General features: G+C 45.5%; 1 protein-coding gene across 2 annotated transcripts in view; it reads right to left on the bottom strand.

The window, feature by feature from the left end:
- The window catches only part of ATR (ATR serine/threonine kinase), a 449,883-nt gene that overhangs the window by 69,213 nt on the left and 358,455 nt on the right, over nucleotides 1-22,215 (bottom strand). For both annotated transcript variants that reach the window (XM_063915996.1, XM_063915997.1), the window contains exons 34-39: nucleotides 20,848-21,007; nucleotides 17,859-18,032; nucleotides 17,524-17,666; nucleotides 16,507-16,604; nucleotides 16,158-16,390; nucleotides 15,229-15,363 (exon numbers count right to left, since the gene is read on the bottom strand). In XM_063915996.1, the coding sequence (XP_063772066.1) occupies nucleotides 15,229-15,363; nucleotides 16,158-16,390; nucleotides 16,507-16,604; nucleotides 17,524-17,666; nucleotides 17,859-18,032; nucleotides 20,848-21,007 (943 nt within the window). The remainder of the gene's footprint in view (nucleotides 1-15,228; nucleotides 15,364-16,157; nucleotides 16,391-16,506; nucleotides 16,605-17,523; nucleotides 17,667-17,858; nucleotides 18,033-20,847; nucleotides 21,008-22,215) is intronic.

Below are 22,215 nucleotides of genomic sequence, written 5' to 3'. Positions count from 1 at the left end.
TCAGCCCCTACAACTGAGGCTGCCTCCCGTCAGCTCAGGCCCTCAGTTGTGACAGTAAGCACTGACCTAATGAATCCAGCCGGAGACCAGGATCAAGCGGCCAGGCCGATGCAAGAACTGGCAGCCCGACTAGAACATCAGGAGGCTGCACAGGGCCACATCATCCGCTGTCTCCAGGATCTCTCTACTCGGCTGGATGGGATTCAGACAACTCTCCGTGGATCAGGCGCGTCTGGTGCGTCAACCACAGTGACTCCAGCTATAACCCCACCCACCTTACCCATTTCTGCTCCACGTCTTCATCTTCCAACGCCAGCAAAATTTGACGGATCTCCAAGATTCTGCAGGGGATTTCTCAACCAGTGTGAGATTCAGTTTGAACTACAACCTGGCAATTTTCCCAGTGACCGTACAAAAATTGCCTACATTATTTCTCTTCTCAGTGGCTCAGCCCTTGATTGGGCATCACCGTTATGGGAGAGGTCCGACACCCTGCTATCTTCCTACACTGCCTTCGTGTCAACATTCAGGCGCATCTTCGACGAGCCAGGCCGGGTAACCTCAGCTTCATCCGAGATTCTCCGTTTACGCCAGGGGTCACGTACTGTAGGACAATATCTGATACAGTTCCAGATCCTGGCATCCGAACTGGCATGGAACGACGAGGCCCTGTATGCTGCATTCTGGCATGGCTTATCTGAGCGTATTAAAGATGAGTTAGCTACCAGAGACTTACCTTCTAAGTTAGATGAGCTAATCTCACTCTGCACGAAAGTTGATTTACGTTTCAGAGAGAGAGCAACTGAGCGTGGAAGATCATCTGCTCCAAAATCTTCTGCTCCTCCTCCTCGTCAACTGTCACCATCTAAAGATGAGCCCATGCAACTTGGCCGTTCCCGTTTAACTCCTGCTGAGCGCCGAAGACGTCTCTCCGAGTCTCTCTGTCTCTATTGTGCAGCTCCGTCTCACACCATTAATGCCTGTCCCAAACGTCCGGGAAACTCCAAATCCGAGCTCGCCAAGGAGAGGGCCGGCTAGGAGTAATGATCTCCTCTCCATCTCCTCAAGATTGTAATCTCCCAGTCTCGCTTCAAGTTGCTCAACGTTATCGGAACGTCATTGCCCTCCTTGATTCCGGAGCAGCTGGGAACTTTATTACCGAAGCCTATGTTAAACGGTGGTCCCTACCCACCGAGAGACTTCCTTCGTCCATTTCTTTAACTGCCGTGGATGGCAGCAAAATTTTTGATGCAGTTATTTCTTTAAGGACTCTACCAGTTCGTCTGAGAGTGGGAGTTCTTCATTCCGAACTTATTTCTTTTTTAGTGATTCCAAGAGCCACACATCCTGTGGTCCTGGGCCTTCCATGGCTCCGTCTTCACAATCCTACAATTGATTGGACGACTACGCAAATCCTGGCATGGGGTTCCTCCTGTGCTGAGACATGTTTGTTTAAAGTATTGCCTGTCTGTTCTTCCTCCTCCAGGTCGTCTGATGTTCCACCTCCTCCATATCAAGATTTCACGGATGTGTTCAGTAAAGCTTCTGCTGATATCCTTCCTCCTCATAGAGAATGGGATTGCCCGATTGATCTCGTTCCAGGGAAGGTTCCACCTCGAGGCCGAACTTATCCGTTGTCTCTGCCTGAGACGCATTCTATGGAGGAATATATTAAAGAGAACCTAGCAAAGGGGTTCATTCGACCTTCTTCTTCTCCAGCCGGCGCAGGCTTCTTTTTTGTAAAAAAGAAAGATGGTGGTCTGCGGCCGTGCATCGACTACAGAGGTTTGAACGACATTACCATCAAGAACCGTTATCCTTTACCCCTGATTACTGAGCTCTTTGACAGAGTTAGCGGAGCTACCATCTTTACAAAGCTGGACTTGAGAGGTGCATACAATCTCATCCGGATCCGTGAGGGTGACGAGTGGAAGACCGCCTTTAACACCCGTGACGGACATTATGAGTACCTCGTCATGCCCTTCGGATTGAGCAATGCTCCAGCTGTCTTCCAGCATTTTGTCAATGAGATCTTCAGAGACATTCTATACCGTCATGTCGTGGTCTATCTAGACGATATCCTCATTTTTGCCAACGATTTAGAGGAACATCGTTTTTGGGTTAAAGAGGTTCTGTCCCGTCTCCGTGTCAATCATCTCTATTGCAAATTAGAAAAATGCGTCTTTGAAGTCAAGTCCATTCCGTTTCTAGGGTACATTGTGTCCGGTTCCGGACTAGAGATGGATCCTGAGAAACTACAAGCAATCCAAAATTGGCCGGTACCCTTAACCCTCAAAGGGGTCCAGAGGTTCTTAGGGTTCGCCAACTATTACCGAAAGTTTATACGAGACTTTTCCACCATTGTGGCGCCTATTACTGCTTTCACTAAGAAGGGTGCTAACCCGTCCAAGTGGTCTGAAGAAGCCATGCAAGCATTTCATCTTTTAAAACAAAGGTTCATCTCTGCGCCTGTTCTGAAACAGCCTGACATCGACTCTCCTTTCATCTTAGAGGTGGATGCCTCCTCCGTTGGAGTAGGAGCGGTGTTATCTCAGAGGGCTAAAGATGGCCATTTACACCCTTGCAGTTTCTTCTCCCGGAAGTTCTCCCCAGCTGAGCGCAACTATGCCATTGGCGACCAGGAGTTGCTAGCCATCAAGCTCGCTCTAGAAGAGTGGAGGTATCTGTTGGAGGGAGCTTCTCATTCAATCACCATACTTACAGACCACAAGAACCTTTTATATCTGAAAGGCGCACAATGTCTCAACCCTCGTCAGGCCAGATGGGCACTTTTCTTTTCCAGGTTCGACTTTAAACTCCAGTTCTGTCCGGGCTCTCAGAATCGCAAGGCCGATGCCCTTTCCCGCTCATGGGAGCAAGAAAATGAGTCAGAGTCTTCAGACAAGCATCCTATTATAAATCCGTTGGCATTCTCCACGGTAGGGATGGACTCTACGCCCCCATCAGGGAAAAGTTTTGTGAAACCGATGCTAAGGAAGAAGCTCATGCATTGGGCCCATGCTTCCCGTTTTGCCGGACATACAGGTATCCAAAAAACCCTGGAGTTTATCTCTAGGTCCTATTGGTGGCCAACTCTGAAAAAGGACGTCTTGGAGTTTATTGCATCTTGCCCAAAGTGTGCTCAACATAAGGTATCCCGCCAGTCGCCTGCGGGGCAACTGGTTCCACTATCTGTTCCCTGTCGACCTTGGACCCATTTGTCGATGGATTTTATTACAGATTTACCCATGTGCAACAAGTTCAATACCATCTGGGTGGTAGTTGACCGGTTCACCAAGATGGCACACTTCATTCCTCTCACCGGTCTTCCGTCAGCTTCCAAGTTGGCTCAAGTATTCATACAAGAGATCTTCCGACTCCACGGTCTTCCTGAAGAAATTATCTCAGATCGAGGAGTTCAATTCACAGCCAAATTCTGGCGAAGTTTATATCAAGTCCTCCAAGTCAAGCTAAAGTTTTCCACGGCTTACCATCCTCAGACCAATGGTCAAACCGAGAGGGTGAATCAGGACTTGGAGGCCTTCCTCCGCATCTATGTGTCCTCCTCTCAAGATGACTGGGTTCAATTACTTCCCTGGGCCGAGTTCTGTCATAACAACCAGTATCATTCTTCATCTGCTTCAACACCATTCTTCACTAACTTTGGATTCCACCCTAAAGTCCCTGAGTTCCAACCGCTTCCAGCAACTTCTGTTCCCGCAGTGGATATCACCTTGCATCAGTTTGCCAATATCTGGAAGAGCGTACGATCAGCTCTGCTCAAGGCATCGTTCAGGTACAAGAAGTTTGCGGATAAGAAGCGTCGAGCAGTTCCTGCTCTCAAGGTGGGTGATCGGGTATGGTTATCCACGAAGAATTTGAGGTTAAGAGTTCCCAGTATGAAGTTTGCACCTCGCTATATCGGTCCTTTCAAGATTGAACAAGTCATCAATCCTGTTGCTTACAGACTCCAGTTGCCTCCCTTCTTAAAAATACCCAGGACATTCCATGTTTCCCTGTTGAAACCGCTGATCTTGAATCGGTTTCATTCCTCACTTCCTCCAACTCCGAAAGTCCAAACTCAACGAGGCGTTGAGTATGAAGTGGCCAAGATCCTGGACTCACGTCACCGTTACGGTCAACTACAATATCTTATTGACTGGAAGGGTTATGGTCCTGAGGAACGTTCATGGACCAATGCTTCTGATGTCCATGCTCCTGCCTTGGTCCGGAGATTCCATTCCAAGTTTCCTCAAAAGCCAAAGAAGTGTCCTGGGGCCACTCCTAAAGGGGGGGGGTGCTGTCACGATCCGGGTATCTGGACGCCATTTCTTACCCATCAGATGCCTCCTAAGGCTGGCTCAGCGCTCCAGGACCGGATCCCATCTGTTATCCTGATGTGTACATTCCTGTATCCTCTCCTGTCACTCTGGGACGCTGTCACAGTAAACGCCATATTACACCTGGCATGGCGTCTCCCGCGGCCTCCGCCGCCGTCCCTGAACTTCTGCATGCAGAGTGTCTGAGTGGCGATTACATCAGCCGTGGCCTCCGCTGTGTCCGCGTGGTTGGATGTGCATCTGTCAGCCTGGCGCCTCCTGTCTCCGGTGGCTGGCGCCGCCATTACTGTTTTCATTACCACATGGATTGCAAACCAAACTTCCCTCCAAGTGTCTGCATGGGCGCAGCCATCTTGGATTCTGTCAGCTGATCATTTCCACCAATCTGTTCTCAGTATTGATAATCTGCATAATTGCCTAGCCAATCCCTTCCTTGCTGCAGGTATAAATACACTGTGCCTGAGCAAGGAAGGCGTCAGTGCTTTGGTTGTCAAACCTAGTTCCTGTTTGTCTCTCTCCTGTGATTGTCTTCCAGGTTCCAGCTCCTGTCTCAAGACTTCCACCATAGAGACCCGCACCAGCATTCCACCTGCGGTGTAGCCTGACTCTCCAACCCATTGTGGATTCATCTGTTTCCAGCTACAGCATTACCTGCTTCCAGCTCAGCTTCCAGCAGAGTACAGCTTTTCTTAAAGGGCCGGTGTCCTTTCTACACTTTACCACTCTCCACCGGTATTATTATTTCTCCGCTCTCAAGGTCTACATTTCAGTTCATATTTCATCGCTCCCAAGTTCATTTATTATTTAACTGGTTCCAGCCAGTATCCACTCCGTACTAACAGTCTGGTTCCAGCCAGTATCCACAGCAACTGTTTTATCTTCAGCAACCCAGCTTTTCCTGGAACACCAGCTGGCACAATCCTGGGTTATCTCCATTGCTACAGTCGGGCCTGGTAAGGACTTTCCATCTAGAAGATCATAAGAACTATCTCACACTACCAGTGCCCTGTGGCTCCTGCCATCCTGTAGTACCCAGGAACTGTATTTATTCTTTGCTGACTTTTACGTTTTCTTTTATTGCTGCTGTGTTGCGGAGTTGTCATAATAAACATCATTGACTTTTATCCAAGTTGTCGTGGTCACGCCTTCGGGCAGTTATTATTCATGTTACTTACATGTCCAGGGGTCTGATACAACCTCCCAGGTTCCGGTACATCTCAGCCCCTACAACTGAGGCTGCCTCCCGTCAGCTCAGGCCCTCAGTTGTGACAAATAGCTCTTAATTCAAGAAAGCTTATTGCAGGCAAGCTTCCCAGCTTGACCTTTTCCTCTGGAAATACTTCCCTTGCAAGGACTGCTCCCCAGTCTCGGAGATCAGCATGCATGGAGATCTGCATGCATGGACACCAGGATCTCATCCTGGATTCCGAACCTTCGTCCCTCTAGGAGGTGAGAACTGAGCAGACACCACAGGAGCGATATCCTGGCCATTAGGATTATATTCCGGCGCATGTGCAGGTGAGACCCTGACCACATTTCCAACTGGCACCGTGAAAACCCCTCTGGCATTTGACCTGCTCACCGAAAAAGGCCTCTAAGACCGCACCCATCTTCTTCATCAACGGAACATATTGATGGATTGTCACTGCAAATCTGATCCGACTCTGGATCCTCAGACCTCTTTCCACAGGAACACACAGAACTTCAACCGTTCCGTATCTACTCTGATACCCACCTCCGACGTCTGCGTCGTAGGGAACAACAGCCTTCCCCTGTGTTGAAGAACAGTCAGAGAGAAAACAACGATTTGGACCACTTGTGTCTTGACCTCGCCTTAATAAGGAGAGTGTCCCAGTACAGAATAACAATGGCTCTTACTATTGAAAGAATACCATCCTACTGCCATCACTCTGGTGAAATGGCAAAGAAAATCCTGGACATCAACCCAGGTAAGCTGAATGCGGAGAAAAACGCATTTAACCCCTTTTCTACCCTTACTTGCTGGAGCTCCCATCGTAAGTAGAAATCTTTTTTTTTTTTTTTTAGGGACAGCAGGACAAAGTCCTGAACTTGATGCAACTCTGGTATGGCGTCGCGCACTACCTCCCCTTCCAGAGGGGAATCGGAGGATCTATTCAAAAAATCAGTGAGGGGAATCATCTGTAAACTCCAGCATGTCCCCTTTTGGATTCCATTATTAACTCACAGGTCCAAGGACATTCTCGGACTGTCTGAAGAGTAGTAGACGAGTTCCCACCGAAGTGGGCTCCAGATAGACCCAGCGACCTGCGGTGGATGTGGTAAAACAGAGAACGACATCCTGTTCTGCGAACCTAACAAGGCTGCAGAACTCTTACCTTTTCACCTTCCACAATCTGCACCGAAAGGGAAAAAAGAACGGTATGAAAACGGTTAAAATGACTGCATCCCACAACAGAATGCGTCACCAACCATTGTGAGGGAATCTAACTCACGAAGTTAGATCCACCAGTGGTATCCACAGAGATTGACTGAACTGAGGCCTCCCCACCCAGAGGTACACCGTCCCCGGGAAACACTCCAGTATCTCTCGGAGTCAGCCTCAGCATTTCTTTCCATGTTATAGAGAAGATTCAACATAAGAAACCTCCCCACTCTCTTTAGGGTAATACTATCGGATGCTTTTCCGAATATAAACACTCCCCCATGTGCATGTAATGCAAATAACGCCAAAGCATAGAAATAAAATATCACTTCGCTTTCTGTGTACGATCCTTTGTGACAGGGCCCCGTGTCGACCAGGAGTTGACTTTCACCGTATTCTATCCGCAGCGGGAAAAGAATAAACATTCAGACTCCTTGTGAGGATCTGCTCTTCACGGCCGACCTAGAGCTTTATCAACAGAGCGACCAGCACATGAGAAAGAATACTTTTACTTCAGCAGTCATTATAAATCATAATGTAATACACACATATCCCTATATATATATATATATATATAAATAAACATACATATAAGTGGATTGTCCCGACCTTTAGGGTCCCTACGGACATTAATGTGTTCTGAATGTGTATGACCATGTACTGAAAGCCCCAGTTGTGGATCAAACAGGAAACCTTATGGTCGACAGAAAACCTAGTATTCGTCGACAAACCGGGAGTAGTAACCAGGCAAAATAACCATCTGGCGAACCCAGAGAGGTCCGAGGGAAGTATACCTATATAATCCTTATAACACTCCCCCACACGTACTACCATATCTGTGCTCGAGCTACAGGCCCAAGGAACCGTACCATACATATACATACAAATATATATACAGGCATAAGGCACTTACAGCATGTTAAGTTACTCTCAGTAATAACAGTTGGTGCCGACAGGGTCACCCACATACCACTGCGTCTCCCATACAGTGTTCACTTTTGACAAGCAAACAACTACCGACCTGCTGACACTGCATCGACTGCATCAAGGACCAACAGGCGTTGGCGATGCCGACAGCGATCCCCCTGTTTGTGACAGAGCACTCATGCCTGTCGACATATATCGACTAACATAGTAACATAGTATCTAAGGTTGAAAAAAGACAATTGTCCATCGGGTTCAACCTATTTGTGGTCTCCTATGCACGATTATTTTGTATAAAATTTTGACTGAAGTTGCTGACTGCCGTTCCGATTAACCCCTCTTTTTTATAATAACCATAGTGCGTGACTATGCACCGTAACCCTGGATATCCTTATCAATTATGAATTTATCTAACCCATTCTTAAAGGTGTTGACCGAGTTGGCCATCACAACTCCCTCAGGCAGGGAATTCCAAACACGTATCGTCCTTACCGTAAAAAAGCCTTTACGCCGTATTGTGCGGAAATCTCCTCTACTCTAACCTGAGCGAGTGTCCACGAGTTCTCTGTGTTGATCTAACCAAAAACAGGTCCTGCGCAAGATCTGTATATTGTCCCCTTATATATTTGTAAAATGTTGATCATGTTCCCTCTTAATCTCCTCTTTTCCAGTGTAAACATGCCTAGTCTTGCAAGCCTTTCCCTCGTATTCCAGCGTCTCCATACCCTTAATTAGTTTGGTCGCCCGCCTTTGAACCTTTTCTAGCTCCAGGATATCCTTTTTGTAGTAAGGTGCCCAGAATTGTACACAGTATTCAAGGTCACAAGTGATTTATATAACGGGAGTATAATACTCTCGTCCCTAGCATCAATTCCCCGTTTTATGCATGCTAATATCTTATTAGCCTTCTTTGCTGCAGTCCTACTTTGGGTACTACTGCTTAGTTTGCTATCTATGAGGACACCTAAGTCATTTTCCAGTACAGAATCCCCTAATTTTACCCCATTTAGTAGGTAGGTGTTATTTTTGTTCTTGTTACCACAGTGCATTACCTTACACTTGTCTGTATTGAAGCGCATTCTCCATTTCGCTGCCCAAGCTTCTAATTTAACTAAGTCATTCTGAAGCGACTCAGCATCCCCCTCCGCATTTATAACTTTACACAATTTGGGATCATCTGCAAAAATTGACAACATGTTCTCTAGACCTTCTGTTAGGTCGTTAATGAAAATATTGAACAATAGCGGTCCTAATACTGAGCCTTGCGGCACCCACTTAGCACTTCAGTCCAAGTTGAAAAAGATCCATTAACCACAACGCGCTGCTCCCTATTATCTAACCAGTTTTTGACCCAAGTGCATATTGTGCTTCCTAGCCCTGATTCTTGTAGCTTGTAGATAAGTCTCATGTGTGGTACAGTATCGAACGCTTTGGCAAAATCTAAAAAGATTACATCCACCTCTTTACCCTGATCTAGGTTTGCGCTTACTGTTTCATAAAAGCCAAGTAAGTTGGTTTGACAGGATCTGTCCTTCATAAACCCATGTTGATTCCTTTTAATGACCTTATTGACTTCAAGGAACTTCTGAACACTATCTCTTAGAATACCTTCCAATACTTTCCCCACTATAGATGTAAGACTAACTGGTCTATAATTACCTGGTTCAGCTTTACTTCCCTTTTTGAATATAGGCACTACTTCCGCTATACGCCAGTCTTTGGGAACCATACCTGATATTACTGAATCCTTAAAGATCAAAAACAGCGGTTTTGCAAGTTCAGAATGAGGCTCCATTAGAACCCTTGGGTGAATACCATCGGGACCTGGTGACTTATTAATCTTTAAATGTTTTAATCTGTCACAGACTACTTCCTCGCTTAAATAAGTACCTATCAGTGGGATATTCTCATTATTGAGATTATGTTAGTCCCTGAATTGGGTCCTCTCTAGTAAATACTGTTGAAAAAAACTCATTTAGTGTGTCCGCTATGTCATTATCATTTTTGCTTAAGACTCCCAACTTGTCTATTAAAGGGCCTATACTCTCCTTCTTTAATCTCTTGCTATTAATGTATTTAAAGATTTTTTTGGGATTCGCTTTGCTTTCCTTTGCTACTAGTTTTTCAGTTTCTACTTTAGCCGCTCTTATTTCCTTTTTGCATATTTTGTTACATTCCTTATAGTGCTGAAATGACTCTGCTTCCCCGTCAGATTTGTATTTTTTAAATGCTCGCCTTTTCTTGCCCATTAGTTCCTTAATCTTTTTGTTAAGCCACATCGGTTTATGATTTTTATTCCTTTTTTTGCTGCTCGTAGGAATAAATTTGAGTGTATTTTTAGCTAGCAGGAATTTTAGTACCTCCCATTTCTCTGTAGTATTTTTTCCTATAAACAAACCTTCCCATTCAATATCCCTGAAAAATACCCTCATCTTTTAAAAATTTGCTTTGCTAAAGTTTAGCGTCCTAGTTGAGCCAGTATAGGGCTGTTTATGGAAACTGATATTGAATGTGACCATATTGTGGTCGTTTTCCTATGGGTTCCCCTACTATAATACCTGATACCAAATCCCCATTGTTTGTTAATACCAGGTCTAAGATTGCATTGCACCTAGTTGGTTCCTCAATTAGTTGAACTAAGTAGTTATCATTAAGTGTGTTTAAAAACATATTGCCCCTAGCAGTATCACATGAATCGTTTTTCCAGTTTATCTCTGGATAGTTAAAATCTCCCATCACTACTATGTCTCCTACTCCTGCTGCTCTTTCAATTTGCTTTAGTAACAATTCCTCATCAGATGCGTTGATACCAGGCGGCCTATAGCATACACCCACTACTAACTTTTTTATTCCTTTTTCCCCGCATGCAATTTCTACCCATAATGTCTCGGCAGTGTCTACAGTCCCCTCCTGAATATCTTCCCGTATATCAGGTTTTAAAAATGGCTTTACGTAAAGACACACCCCTCCATCCTTTTTATTTAGTCTGTCTCTCCTAAACAGTGTATAGCCCTCTAGATTGACTGTCCAATCATGAGATTCGTCCCACCAAGTTTCAGTAATGCCTATAATATCATACTGTTTGCTTGCTGCAAGTATTTCTAGTTCACCATTTTTACCAGTAATGCTTCTGGCGTTTACATACATACAACTAAGATAAGTATTTTCCCTTGCGTTAGGGACATCTTTCACCTTATGTAGCAATGATGACCTGTAATCGTCATTGGCTAGTGCTTTGGTAAAATCTCTTTTAGTACCCATGTTAGTAACCTTACCGCCTGCTCTTACCCTCCCCCCAACTTCTCCCCCATTTCGTTTACTACCGCCATCCCCTCTATTCTCACTGCATGACCCGTAGTTTCTAGCTAAACCCTCCCCCCAGGCTCCTAGTTTAAAATCTCCTCCAACCTTCTAACCATCCTTCCCCCCAGCACCGCTGCCCCCTCCTCAGTCAGGTGCAATCCGTCACGACAAAAGAGATGGCGCCTGACTGAGAAGTCCGCCCAGTGTTCCAGGAACACAAACCCCTCTTTCCTGCACCAATCCCTAAGCCACACATTTACCTCCCTAATCTCCCTCCCTGGACTAGCGCGTGGCACGGGTAATAATTCCGAGAATATTACCTTAGATGTCCTTGCCTTCAGTTTCTTTCCTAAGTCCCTATAGTCTTTCTTAAGGACATCCCACCTTCCGCTAACTTTGTCATTGGTGCCAACGTGCACCAAGACCGCCGGGTCTTTCCCAGCCCCTCCCAACAATCTATCTAGCCGGTCCGCGATGTGCCATACCCGAGCACCCGGGAGACAACAGACTGTACGGCGATCACGGTCCCGGTAGCATATTGCCCTATTTGCCTTCCTGATGATAGAATCCCCCTACCACCACCATCTGACTAGGTACCTAAAAAGCTATAGTGGGTATTCTGATCAGGGAAACACAGGGATATATGCACAACACACTGTATTAGAAGGCCATTTAAATATATGTCTATAAACACTAAACACTGTGCCCCCCCACATTTGTTTTCACTGCTATGGCGGGCACATGGAGGAAAATGGCGCTGAAAGTGTTGTGAGGGCTAAGACCCGCCCCTTCTCGGCGTGCTTCAGCCCGCTAGTAATATATTGCTTTTTATGCCAGCGGGGGTCCCTATACAGTGTCTACACACTGTATATTACGTAGCCACCCTTAAAAAAGGTATATACTGCTGCCCAGGGTGCGCATCCCCCCCCCCTACCTGCGCCCTGCACCCTTGTAAGCCGTTGGCGCGGGAGCAATGGCGCGCAGCGCGCTGCTTTATACTGGCGGGGGTATGGGACACGGTGCCCAGGCACCAAAAATGCTTTTTATGCCAGCTGTTTTAGAAGATCAGTAACTTGCTGCCCAGGGCACTCCCCCCCAGCGCCCTGCACCCTGTGAGTGCCGTTGGTGTGTGAGAGCATGGAGCGCAGCGCGACCGCTGTGCTGTACCTCTGTTACCGAAGTCTTCTGCAGTCACTGAAGTCTTCTGTTCTTCACATACTCACCCGGCTTCTTTCTTCTGGCTCTGTGAGGGGGGTGACGGCGCGGCTCCGGGAACAAGTAGCTAGGCGAACCAAGTGATCGAACTTTCTGGAGCTAATGGTGTCCAGTAGCCTAAGAAGCAGAGCCCTTGAACTAAGAAGAAGTAGGTCTGACTTCTCTCCCCTCACTCCCACGATGCAGGGAGCCTGTATCCAGCAAGTCTCCCTGAAAATAAAAAAACCTAACAATAAAGTCTTTAGAGAAACTCAGTAGAGCTCCCCTAGTGTGTGTCCAGTCACTCCTGGGCACAGAGTCTAACTGAGGTCTGGAGGAGGGGCATAGAGGGAGGAGCCAGTTCACACCCATTCAAAGTCTTATAGTGTGCCCATGTCTCCTGCGGATCCCGTCTATACCCCATAGTCCTTACGGAGTCCCCATCCTCTAGGACGTATGAGAAAAATACAAAGAATATGTTTGAAATATCTTATTTGCATTATTCTAATCATTTTTATAGCCAAAACTGTGGAGTAAAAAGTCTATGGCAGGTGAGGCAATGCCTCACCTGGATAACTTTTCAGCGCATCTGTAATCAAAACTCACAATTTTCAGGAGTATATACTGTGCACATGTGTATAATACCCCCATGGACCCTTTGGCTCATATATTGCGTGTAAATCTGGCTCTGGTGCAAGCCAGTACCTCCTGAGCAATTTAGCTCAGTGCACGTCCCGTGTGTGTGTGTGTGTGTGTGTGTGTGTGTGTGTGTGTGTGTGTGTGTGTGTGTGTGTGTGTGTGTATAAAAACATAAGTGTTTATTTAGCATACCGGCAACGTTTCAGACCTTAAAAGGCACTTCCTGTTTCTGTTTGAAGCAATAATAATAATAATAATAATAATAATAATAGTACGAGAGCACTTCTGCTAAATATGGATTTTTGAATGTAATTGAATGTTTTACGATATCTTGTCTTCGCCAAAGTTGGATAATATGCACTATGCAGTGTTTTCCCCTTCTTTTTTTAGGTTATACACCCACAATGAGGAAACAAAAGAAAACAAGAGCAAAAACAAAAGCATGGATGGCAGAGGATTATCAAAAAACAGTGCGGTAGAGAGAGCACAATAACTAAGGATAAGTAAAGAGGACGAGAGAATGAAAGAGGGCGAGAGACCCAAATACAGAATGAGAGAGTATAAGAAAAGAAAAAAAAAAAAAAAAGAGAGAGAGGGCTACAGAAGCACAAGACAGAGACTAAGCGGTATACTTACTAAGGCAGAGGTTCTCAAACTCAGTCCTCAGGACACCAAAACAGTGCATGTTTTGCAGGTCTCCTCACAGAATCGCAAGTGAAATAATTAGCTCCACCTGTGGACCTTTTAAAATGTGTCAGTGATTAATTAATACACCTGTGCACCTGCTGGGTTACCTGCAAAACATGCACTGTGTGGGCTCCCGAGGACCGAGTTTGAGAACCTCTGTACTAAGGTGTGGGTTTCTAGAAGTGAAAATGTTGCCCATAGCAACCAATCAGATTCTATGTATTATCTTCTAGAAGGTGCTAGATAAATGAGAAGTCTGGTTGCTATGAGCAACATCTCCACTTCTATAAACCCACACTTTAGTAAATATACCCAAGGAAGAAAGATCAGGACAATGAGAGAGAACAAATGACATCTAAATAACAGGATAGAATTTGGTGTACACAACATGGATGTACTATGTATTGTGACAACAGTTCAGGCTGATGAGAATATTTCCACTGTAACTAATAAGCATTTAATGAGTATAATTTAAATGTCCCAGCTTAAATGAGAATTGCTACTGATTATGTGCAATGCCATTATGTCCACAGTCTACTCATATTTTAACTGGAGATGTGCGAGTTCAAAAAGGCATCTTATTGGCTCTCGGATGTCACGTGTTTTGGATAGCCAATAACAAAAATCTGGTTAATTTTGCGTTAAGAACAGAGTAAATCTGAACCCACACATCTCTAATTTTAATAGCTACTCCCAGCAACAGAACGTACTATGGGGGAGATGTATTATAGCGGCACAGATCATTACTGAGGTGAAGCAGGAAGCTACATCAACAAGATGCATTAACATCTTGTCTGCCAAAGTGGGGAAATCTCACAAGCATTGGGGACAGCGCTGTCGCTGCTGTGATGTTTGGGCAACGATACACTGCAGCTGTCAAAATCGATAGCTGCAGGTGTCGGAACGGTCAGTGCCACTAACCGGTCTTACATTGCCCTGCATATCGGCATGCTATATTAAAGATAGCAGCGCTGATAATGACAGAGGGCGCTTGTCACTGCTACTACTACTCCCCCATACTCACTAACCATACATCTAGCCTCATGTCACATGCACACATCATCACAAGGTGGTCCCAAGAAGAAGACAACGAGTTTAGTGCACTCCAGTGGGCTCATCCATATCACAGTCCAATAGAGCATCTCTGGAATGTGCTGGAATAGTTTATCTGCAGCAGAAACGTGCAGCTGACATATCTGCAGCAACTACCATGTCATTATGGACTAGAATATCTACGGAATGTTTTCATCACCTTGTTGAAATCATGCCACAAAAGTCAGTATTAAACCCTAATGCAATGACTCTTCAACCTTCTTTATTGTAACCTCTCTCTGGTTTACCTACATTTGATTTTATTCCCCTAGAGCTCTCTAATTCTACACACTAGGATGATCCTTCTTACCACAAGTTTCTGTAGCCTAGTGCAAGGGGAAATGGTTACAACACTGCTAGTCGGGATCCCGGAGATCACAATGCAGACGCCGGAATCCCAACTAGCGCTGAAATGCAGCTGCCGGAATACTGGCACAACAGGCTTTTCTCTCTGTGGGTGTCCACAAAGGGCTTTCTAGCGCTCGCCCCGCTGCCGGCATACTGGTGGCCGGGATCCCGCTATCGGTATACTGCCACCAGTTTTTCATTGCAAGCACCACCTAACACCCTCGACAAACTGCAGCAGACATTAGCTAGTAACCTAGATTGTGGATTATGATGCAAGAAACATAAATCTGTACTTACTGGCTTGTTACACAGCTCCAGAAGCTTGTCGGTAAGCCGTGTGGCATCTCCAATGAATTTCCCAAGAGCAGACTTCAGGTGAATGGCCTTATCAATTATCTCTTTGCACCTGTTTACACGCATTGGATAGGATGACTGTGGAAACAATGTGAAGCCATCACATAAACCAGCATTGGTTGTCCAGGCTCATGTTCACACAAATATAATGTGATTAGTCTGCCGGTACAGCACGCCATAAACAGACAGACAGCAGTAATCTCTGAGTATTATGACCAAATGGTTTGCGGTCACTCCCAGCAGTCACTGATAACTTAAGATGTGTCCTCATACAATATTGCTGCAGTCACGCCATACACCTCTTCTCTCCGCTCCAGGTCCTGTGCCGAGCATCATCTTTGCGCAAATTTGCGTCTTAATCGGAAAGCGATGTTACAAAACCTTCATGAGACTGCACGGATTGACGACACTTGTATATCTGTGTGCGACTGAGTCTAAAGTTCCATTTGTTCATTGTATACAGATTCAGGTGCACACAAATGTGTGTCGCATATCAAACTAATGAGTGCAGTCTTGTTAAGTGGTTGGTTGCATGGCACTGCAATTAAGACACACATTTGCACAAAAAAGCCGCTCGGCACAGCTCTCTCGCGCAAGTCATCTTGCACCGCAGGGCGTACTGAGGCTACCTGTAGGAGCACACATCTGTACATATCCAGCTAACACGCTGGGGAACTTTTCGACTCTGAGTGTATGAAATCTCAATTTAATCTAGGTTTAGGCTGTGGGTATAGAATAAAGAATACAAAAATGTACTGCTTTAATATTTTGTTTGAGTAAACAGAAAATGGAATAAAGCCTATTTCCTGTTGATTTCAAGATAACAACTCATCTCTAGCCAGTACAACCAGATCTTACGACTGATATATTACCTTGGATACTGCAGTCATCATCCACATTGCCTGCTGAGGATAAGCCACAAAGACCTTTGCCACAATTTCCATCAACACTGCAAACACTTCATCGTGAGAGTGACAGATTCTGGAGATCAGCTGTGAGAAGGCTGTTAGGAACTGATAGGGAGCCAGATGATTTTTGTGATCCGTTATAACCTTGTTTATTTTAATCAAATCATTTTTCATTTGAACTCGATCTGCCCGTCCAGCTGAAAATGACAATATTAAAAGTGATATAATCAAACATGCAGAATACACACTTCTGTGACCTAAATAAACAAAAATGAAAAAATTAAAATAGTATTCAAACATAAGAAACTCATACCTTTCTCCCACTCGTAAACTTTAGCTCCAAAATCAAGCCACAAAGACAGCATCCGAGGCATTGACTGGTAGATGAACTGGTTTCCATATTGCAAAGACCTAATAAAATAAAAGTTTCTTTCAAACTGGACAATTGTTAAATATAATATGCATCCCAAAAATATAAAACAAAAACAGAGTTGCCAAATGCTGGCTATAGTCTTCCAGTTAAGCTGCTCCTTTGCAGTTCTGCACACTAAACGTAAATTAGCATTTTCTACAATTTATAGTTCATGACTAGAACTGGGACAACAAAATAAAAGTCTTTCTGCTATTAGGTGCACTCAGGGTGGGACTGGAAACACCTGAAGCCACCAGGAAATACATAACATTTTGCAGCGAATGCACAATGAGGCTAATATTTTGGAAAACAGTTTTGAAAATTTGAGTCATTTCCACGTATTAGATAAAGGGAAATAACAATAAGAGGTGGTGCTACTATCAAACACACCAACAGCTACAATTTCTAAGAGGCAGACTATCTAGTTGGTAGCGTCTAGTTTCCCTTTGTGAAGAGGACCGTTCCCATAAGCCCTTGGGTCCATGTCACAAACTATTTGGACTAGTAACCTGTGGCGAGCGAATCGGAGTGGAGCGAGACACAGAGCCCGAAGCGTGGCGAGCGAAGAGTGCCCGCGAAGGTCTAATAGTGCATAGGAAAAACAAAATAACCTCAAACGAACGGAGAAAACATTTAGGTGCTGTAAGGGCGGAAATTATCTACAGCTCTCTCGTTACGTCACTTCCAGGTCCTGATCACGAAGAGAAAATATACACAACCCTATCTAGAAGCTGTTTTCGTAGGTGTAATAATAGTGGAGGTATTAGTCCAAGGTGTTTTGTGGATACAATCTGGGCCCTGGCGGAAATAAGAACAAAAGGCCCCTTGCCTGGAGAGCTAGTTACATGACCATTAGTGATATATATATATATATATATATATATATATATATGTATATAAATAAAATAAGGCATTCACCTTCCAAAGTGATACACTATGTAACGTATCAAGTCACCCTGCTTTTCCATCTTGTTGTCAGTCACCATAGGCATCAGCTTGTCGTAATACTTGGCAAGGTAAAAGTGCCCATCTTCCCATTCTGGCAGCAGACTGGTTACATCCTGTATAATTTACAAGGTAATGAAATACAATATGAATCAGTTAGAACTTATCAGCTAACAGCACCACTGTGTCTGCCAGTTTACCCTCCATTTGTCAGTAATGACCAATTATGAAAGTGTTTGATGTAATTAGATAAGTTAATTGCTAGCAAAGCCCAGTCATAGGCAAGGGCCTCATCTCTTTGAGCTCACTTTATATTTCTTCATGACGGCATTGCTTTCAAAGTTGGCGGTCTCCTCCATGAAACGCCCCACTAGTAGCATGGCTCGGCCATGTATGAGCTGCTGCTCTGGGCGAGCCCCATCATCTGGTAGAAACAACTCTGCACCCTTCTGAAGGACGATAAGGGCCTGGTGCACATCACCCTGTTAGACAAGTGAATAAAGAGCAGCTCTTCAGTAATCCCATCTAAAAGAACACAACACATGGCTGCAGAAAAGAAACAAAAATCTGCTTTTGAGTAGACATCAGACAAATGTGTCCTCTTACATCACTGCTGCAGTCGCATCAAACAGGTCCTGTGAGACTCTACTAGCGGCTGGTGTCTTTTTAGCAGAAAATTCATCTTAGTTGCAACATAATGCGACTAGGAAGCACCAGGACATTGTGCTGATTAATTTGACTTGTATATCTGTATGCGACGGAGTCTCTGAAGACTAAGCCGCAGCTTTTTTCCAAGTTCTGTTCTTCTTTGTATACAGACTCAGTCACGCACAATATACAGGTGTCAAATATCAAATTTATCAGCACAGTCTACTCGTGCGCCCTAGCCACATTGCATTGCGGTTAAGATGCATTTTCGTCAAAAAAACAAACAAAAAAAAACGCCTGACACTGAAGGAGTTGCGTGGGATCTGGCAGCCAGGTTGACCACAATCCCTGAGGAAGCCTAGTTATCCAGGAGAAACATGTTATAGAGGATAGTCAAACAAGGCACATCAGACCACACACAGATCCACCAAGTGTAGCGTGTCCACTGCCGCTCACATAATTACCGAGTGCAGCGTGTCCTTGGCTGATAAGACACAGCAAGAGGTAGATATTTAAACTGGCTGCTGCGTGCTGAGCTCCATATTGGGAGCCCATTTGAAAATGACCGTGTACACATTTATTAGCTATTCCTAGCCGCACACATAGCCACATAGTCTAAAGGTGCATACACACTTGCCGACAAAATGAACGACGTCGCTCATTTTCACCCTTCCTGAGTGACGTTGTTCACTTTCTCAGCAAGTGTGTATGCCGACAACGATGACCGTTGCACGTCCCCGTGGGTCGTTAATGACCCTCGCTGATTGCCGTGCATGCATGCTCAATCTAGATTGTCGTCCAAGAGCTGCCTGCATGGCCCACAGCGGCATGACATCACTGGTTGTCATATCGCTCAGTGTGTATGCCCGGCCACCGACTGCCCGGCCCGGGAGGGGGAAACACTAAACGACGTCGCTCAGAGCACATCGTCTAGCGTGTACTCACCTTAAGATGCAATAAAAAGTAAAAGCTGCAGACCACGGGGGATCATTCAGATCTGATCGTAGATGTGCTAAATGTAGCATATCTACGATCAGTTACTCTGATATACGGGAAGACCCCCAGCACAGAGCTAGTCTGCCCCGCATGTCAGGCCCTGCCACCCGCCTGCACGGGTGCAAAAGCATCGCAATGCGGCGATGCTTTTGCACCCGCCGAGTAGTTCCCTGCCTGCGTAGCCTAGCTGCACTGGTAGGCGGCTACCTGGCACGGGACGCAGCGGCTGCATGTGACATCACGCAGCCGCCGTGGCCCGCACCCACAGCAGTCCGGACACGCCTGCGTTGTCCGGACTGCACCCCACCAACAGCGTTATAACACCGTTGGCACGCCCCCTCCCGCCCCGTGGCCACCTCTGCCTATATATCAGGCAGAGGCGATTGCAGCCCTGAGATACTTTCGCATCTCAATGGGCTTCACAGGGTGCGCGCGTGCCCCAAAGAGCTTCAGACTGCAAGCGCTGCCGCAAGCAGCGATGCAGTCTGAATGACCCGATGGTCATTCTGTCAGAGATACAGCATTCCTTTGTGGAGAGAGGAGAACCTTCCAGAAGGACAACCATCTCTGCAGAAATCCACCAATCAGGCCTGTATGGTAGAGTGGCAAGACAGAAGCCACTCCTTGGTAAAAAGCACAGAACAGCTTGCCTGGAGTTTGGAAAAATGCACCTGAAGGACTCTGACCATGAGAAACAAAATACTCTGGTCTTATGAGACAAAGATTGAACTCTTTGGAGTGAATGCCAGGCGTCATGTTTGGAGGAAACAAGGCACTGCTCATCACCAGGACAATACCATCCCTACAGTGAAGCATGGTGGTGGCAGCATCATGCTGCGGGTATGTTTTTCAGCGGCAGGAACTGGGAGACTAGCCAGGATAGAGGGAAACATGAATACAGCAATGTACAGAGCTGTCCTGGATGAAAACATGCTCAAGAGCTTTTTTTAACTTCAGACTGGGGCGACGGTACATCTTTCAGCAGGACAACGACCCTAAGCACACAGCTAAGATATCAAAGGAGTGGCTTCAGGACAACTCTGTGAATGTCCTTGAGTGGTCCAGCCAGAGCCCAGACTTGAAACTGATTGAACATCTGAAAATGAAAATGGCTATGCAACAACGCTTCCCATCCAACCGGATGGAGCTTGATTGAGAGGTGCTGCAAAGAGGAATGGGCGAAACTGCCCAAAGATAGGAGTGACAAGCTTGTGACATCATGTTCAAAAAGTCTTGAGGCTGTAATTGCTGCCAAAGGTGCATCAACATAGTATTGAGCAAAGGCTGTGAATACTTATGTACATGTGATTTCTTAGTTTTTTATTTTTAATAAACTTGCAAAAAGCTCGACAACAAAAAAAAAAAACTTTTCACGTTGTCATTATGGGGTATTGTGTGTAGAATTTTGAGGGGAAAAATGAATTTATTCCATTCTGAAATAAGGCTGTAGCATAACAAAATGTGGAAAAAGTGAAGCGCTGTGTATACTTTCCGGATGCACTGTACAAGTTACACCAGGATATTAATACGGCAGATATTTATGTAATGAACCATGAAGTTGATAATTCCCTCCCATGACAACCCTTTGTTGGAACATAATAAATGCTACTTTGTGGTTACTTGCCTGTAATGGAGAAAACAATCTTTGCTTACCTTAGACCAAAGCCATTTGGCACGTTCAACGTTAAGCTCGGACAGCCGAGAATCTCCTGCATTGAGAAGAGCATTGTATGCAGTCTGATGGTGACCTGCTTTACGGGCAACTCTGGCACTCTGCAGCCAGCACTCACCAATCATATCAGCGTGATTAGGTCTGAAAAATAGGAAATTATATATAGAATTAACAGGTAGCATTTCTAGATGACTAAGGGCCTGATTCAGAGATGGACGGAAAAGCAATGCTGCATGCAGGCAGCATTATATTTCTGTCCGATCTGAAGGAGGGACATGCAGGAGACATCCTGCTGGTACAGATGGAGCCACGGTAGTCGTGGCTCCGTCTGTGCGCGCCTATCGCCGACAGTGTCCCTATCTGCTTGGGCGTACGCGCCCGTGACGGAGACGCGCCCCATTCACTTGAATGGGGAGCGTCTCCGTCCGCGCGCCCCGACAGAGACGCTCTGAATGGGAGTGTCTCTGTGCACTCCCGGCATGACTTGGATGACGGATCGCCTAGTCATGACGGGAGTGCTCGTTTGCGATGGGGCCACCTTGTATGAGCGCAGCTCCATCTGTAGCTACGATCCCGGCACTACAACCAATGTTGCAAGCTAGGATCCAACATCACGATCATCATTCTATGCAGATGGCCAGCTGAGTAAGCTCCAACTTACTCAGCTGGCCAATGGAAGCAGGACTTGCGAGGCTAGGAAGTCTGCATAGTAACGCGCAGACCCCTGACTTTCCCTTCCCAAAAAACAGGAGCGCCAGCCGGTTTCTGGGAATGCAGGCCTCCCCCTGCCCACTCAAAACAGTTGCCTGTTAAACAGGCAGCGGCAGAGGGAAAGTGGGGGCAAGATCACAAGGAACATTTTGCACATGCACAGAACTTACTTTGTGCTGCCACAGATTCTAGATAACCACGAATTTGCGAGCAGACACAGACCTGTGGCGAGGACTGAATCAGCCCTAAGATGTAAGCTCAAGGTCCCACTTATTAACCAGCAACTTATTATAGTGTGTGCATATTATGTATTTATTATACATACATAGGATATGTAATGCATTCTATTAGATAAATTGGACATAGATTTAAATTTACTTTCGGTTTAAAGAAGCAATCCCATGACTAAAATATTTTTCTATATAAAATCACTTGCAGCAAGCTATAGTCCTAATATTTACAATTTCTCTCGCAAATGTTCAATGTGTTTCAACTGCACATTTGCCTAGGTAGCTCCCACGTTTTATGAGCACAAAGACGCAGAGAAATTGAGACGCATGGTCTCAGAAAAGTATTGGAAGTGTAATGGTCATTCCTGAGAGGCGACTAGGCATTGGATTATCATACGCATGGAGGTG

Source organism: Pseudophryne corroboree, chromosome 4 (genome assembly GCF_028390025.1).
Source record: "Pseudophryne corroboree isolate aPseCor3 chromosome 4, aPseCor3.hap2, whole genome shotgun sequence".
NCBI lineage: Eukaryota > Metazoa > Chordata > Amphibia > Anura > Myobatrachidae > Pseudophryne > Pseudophryne corroboree.
This window is presented reverse-complemented; position numbering and strand designations above follow the sequence as displayed.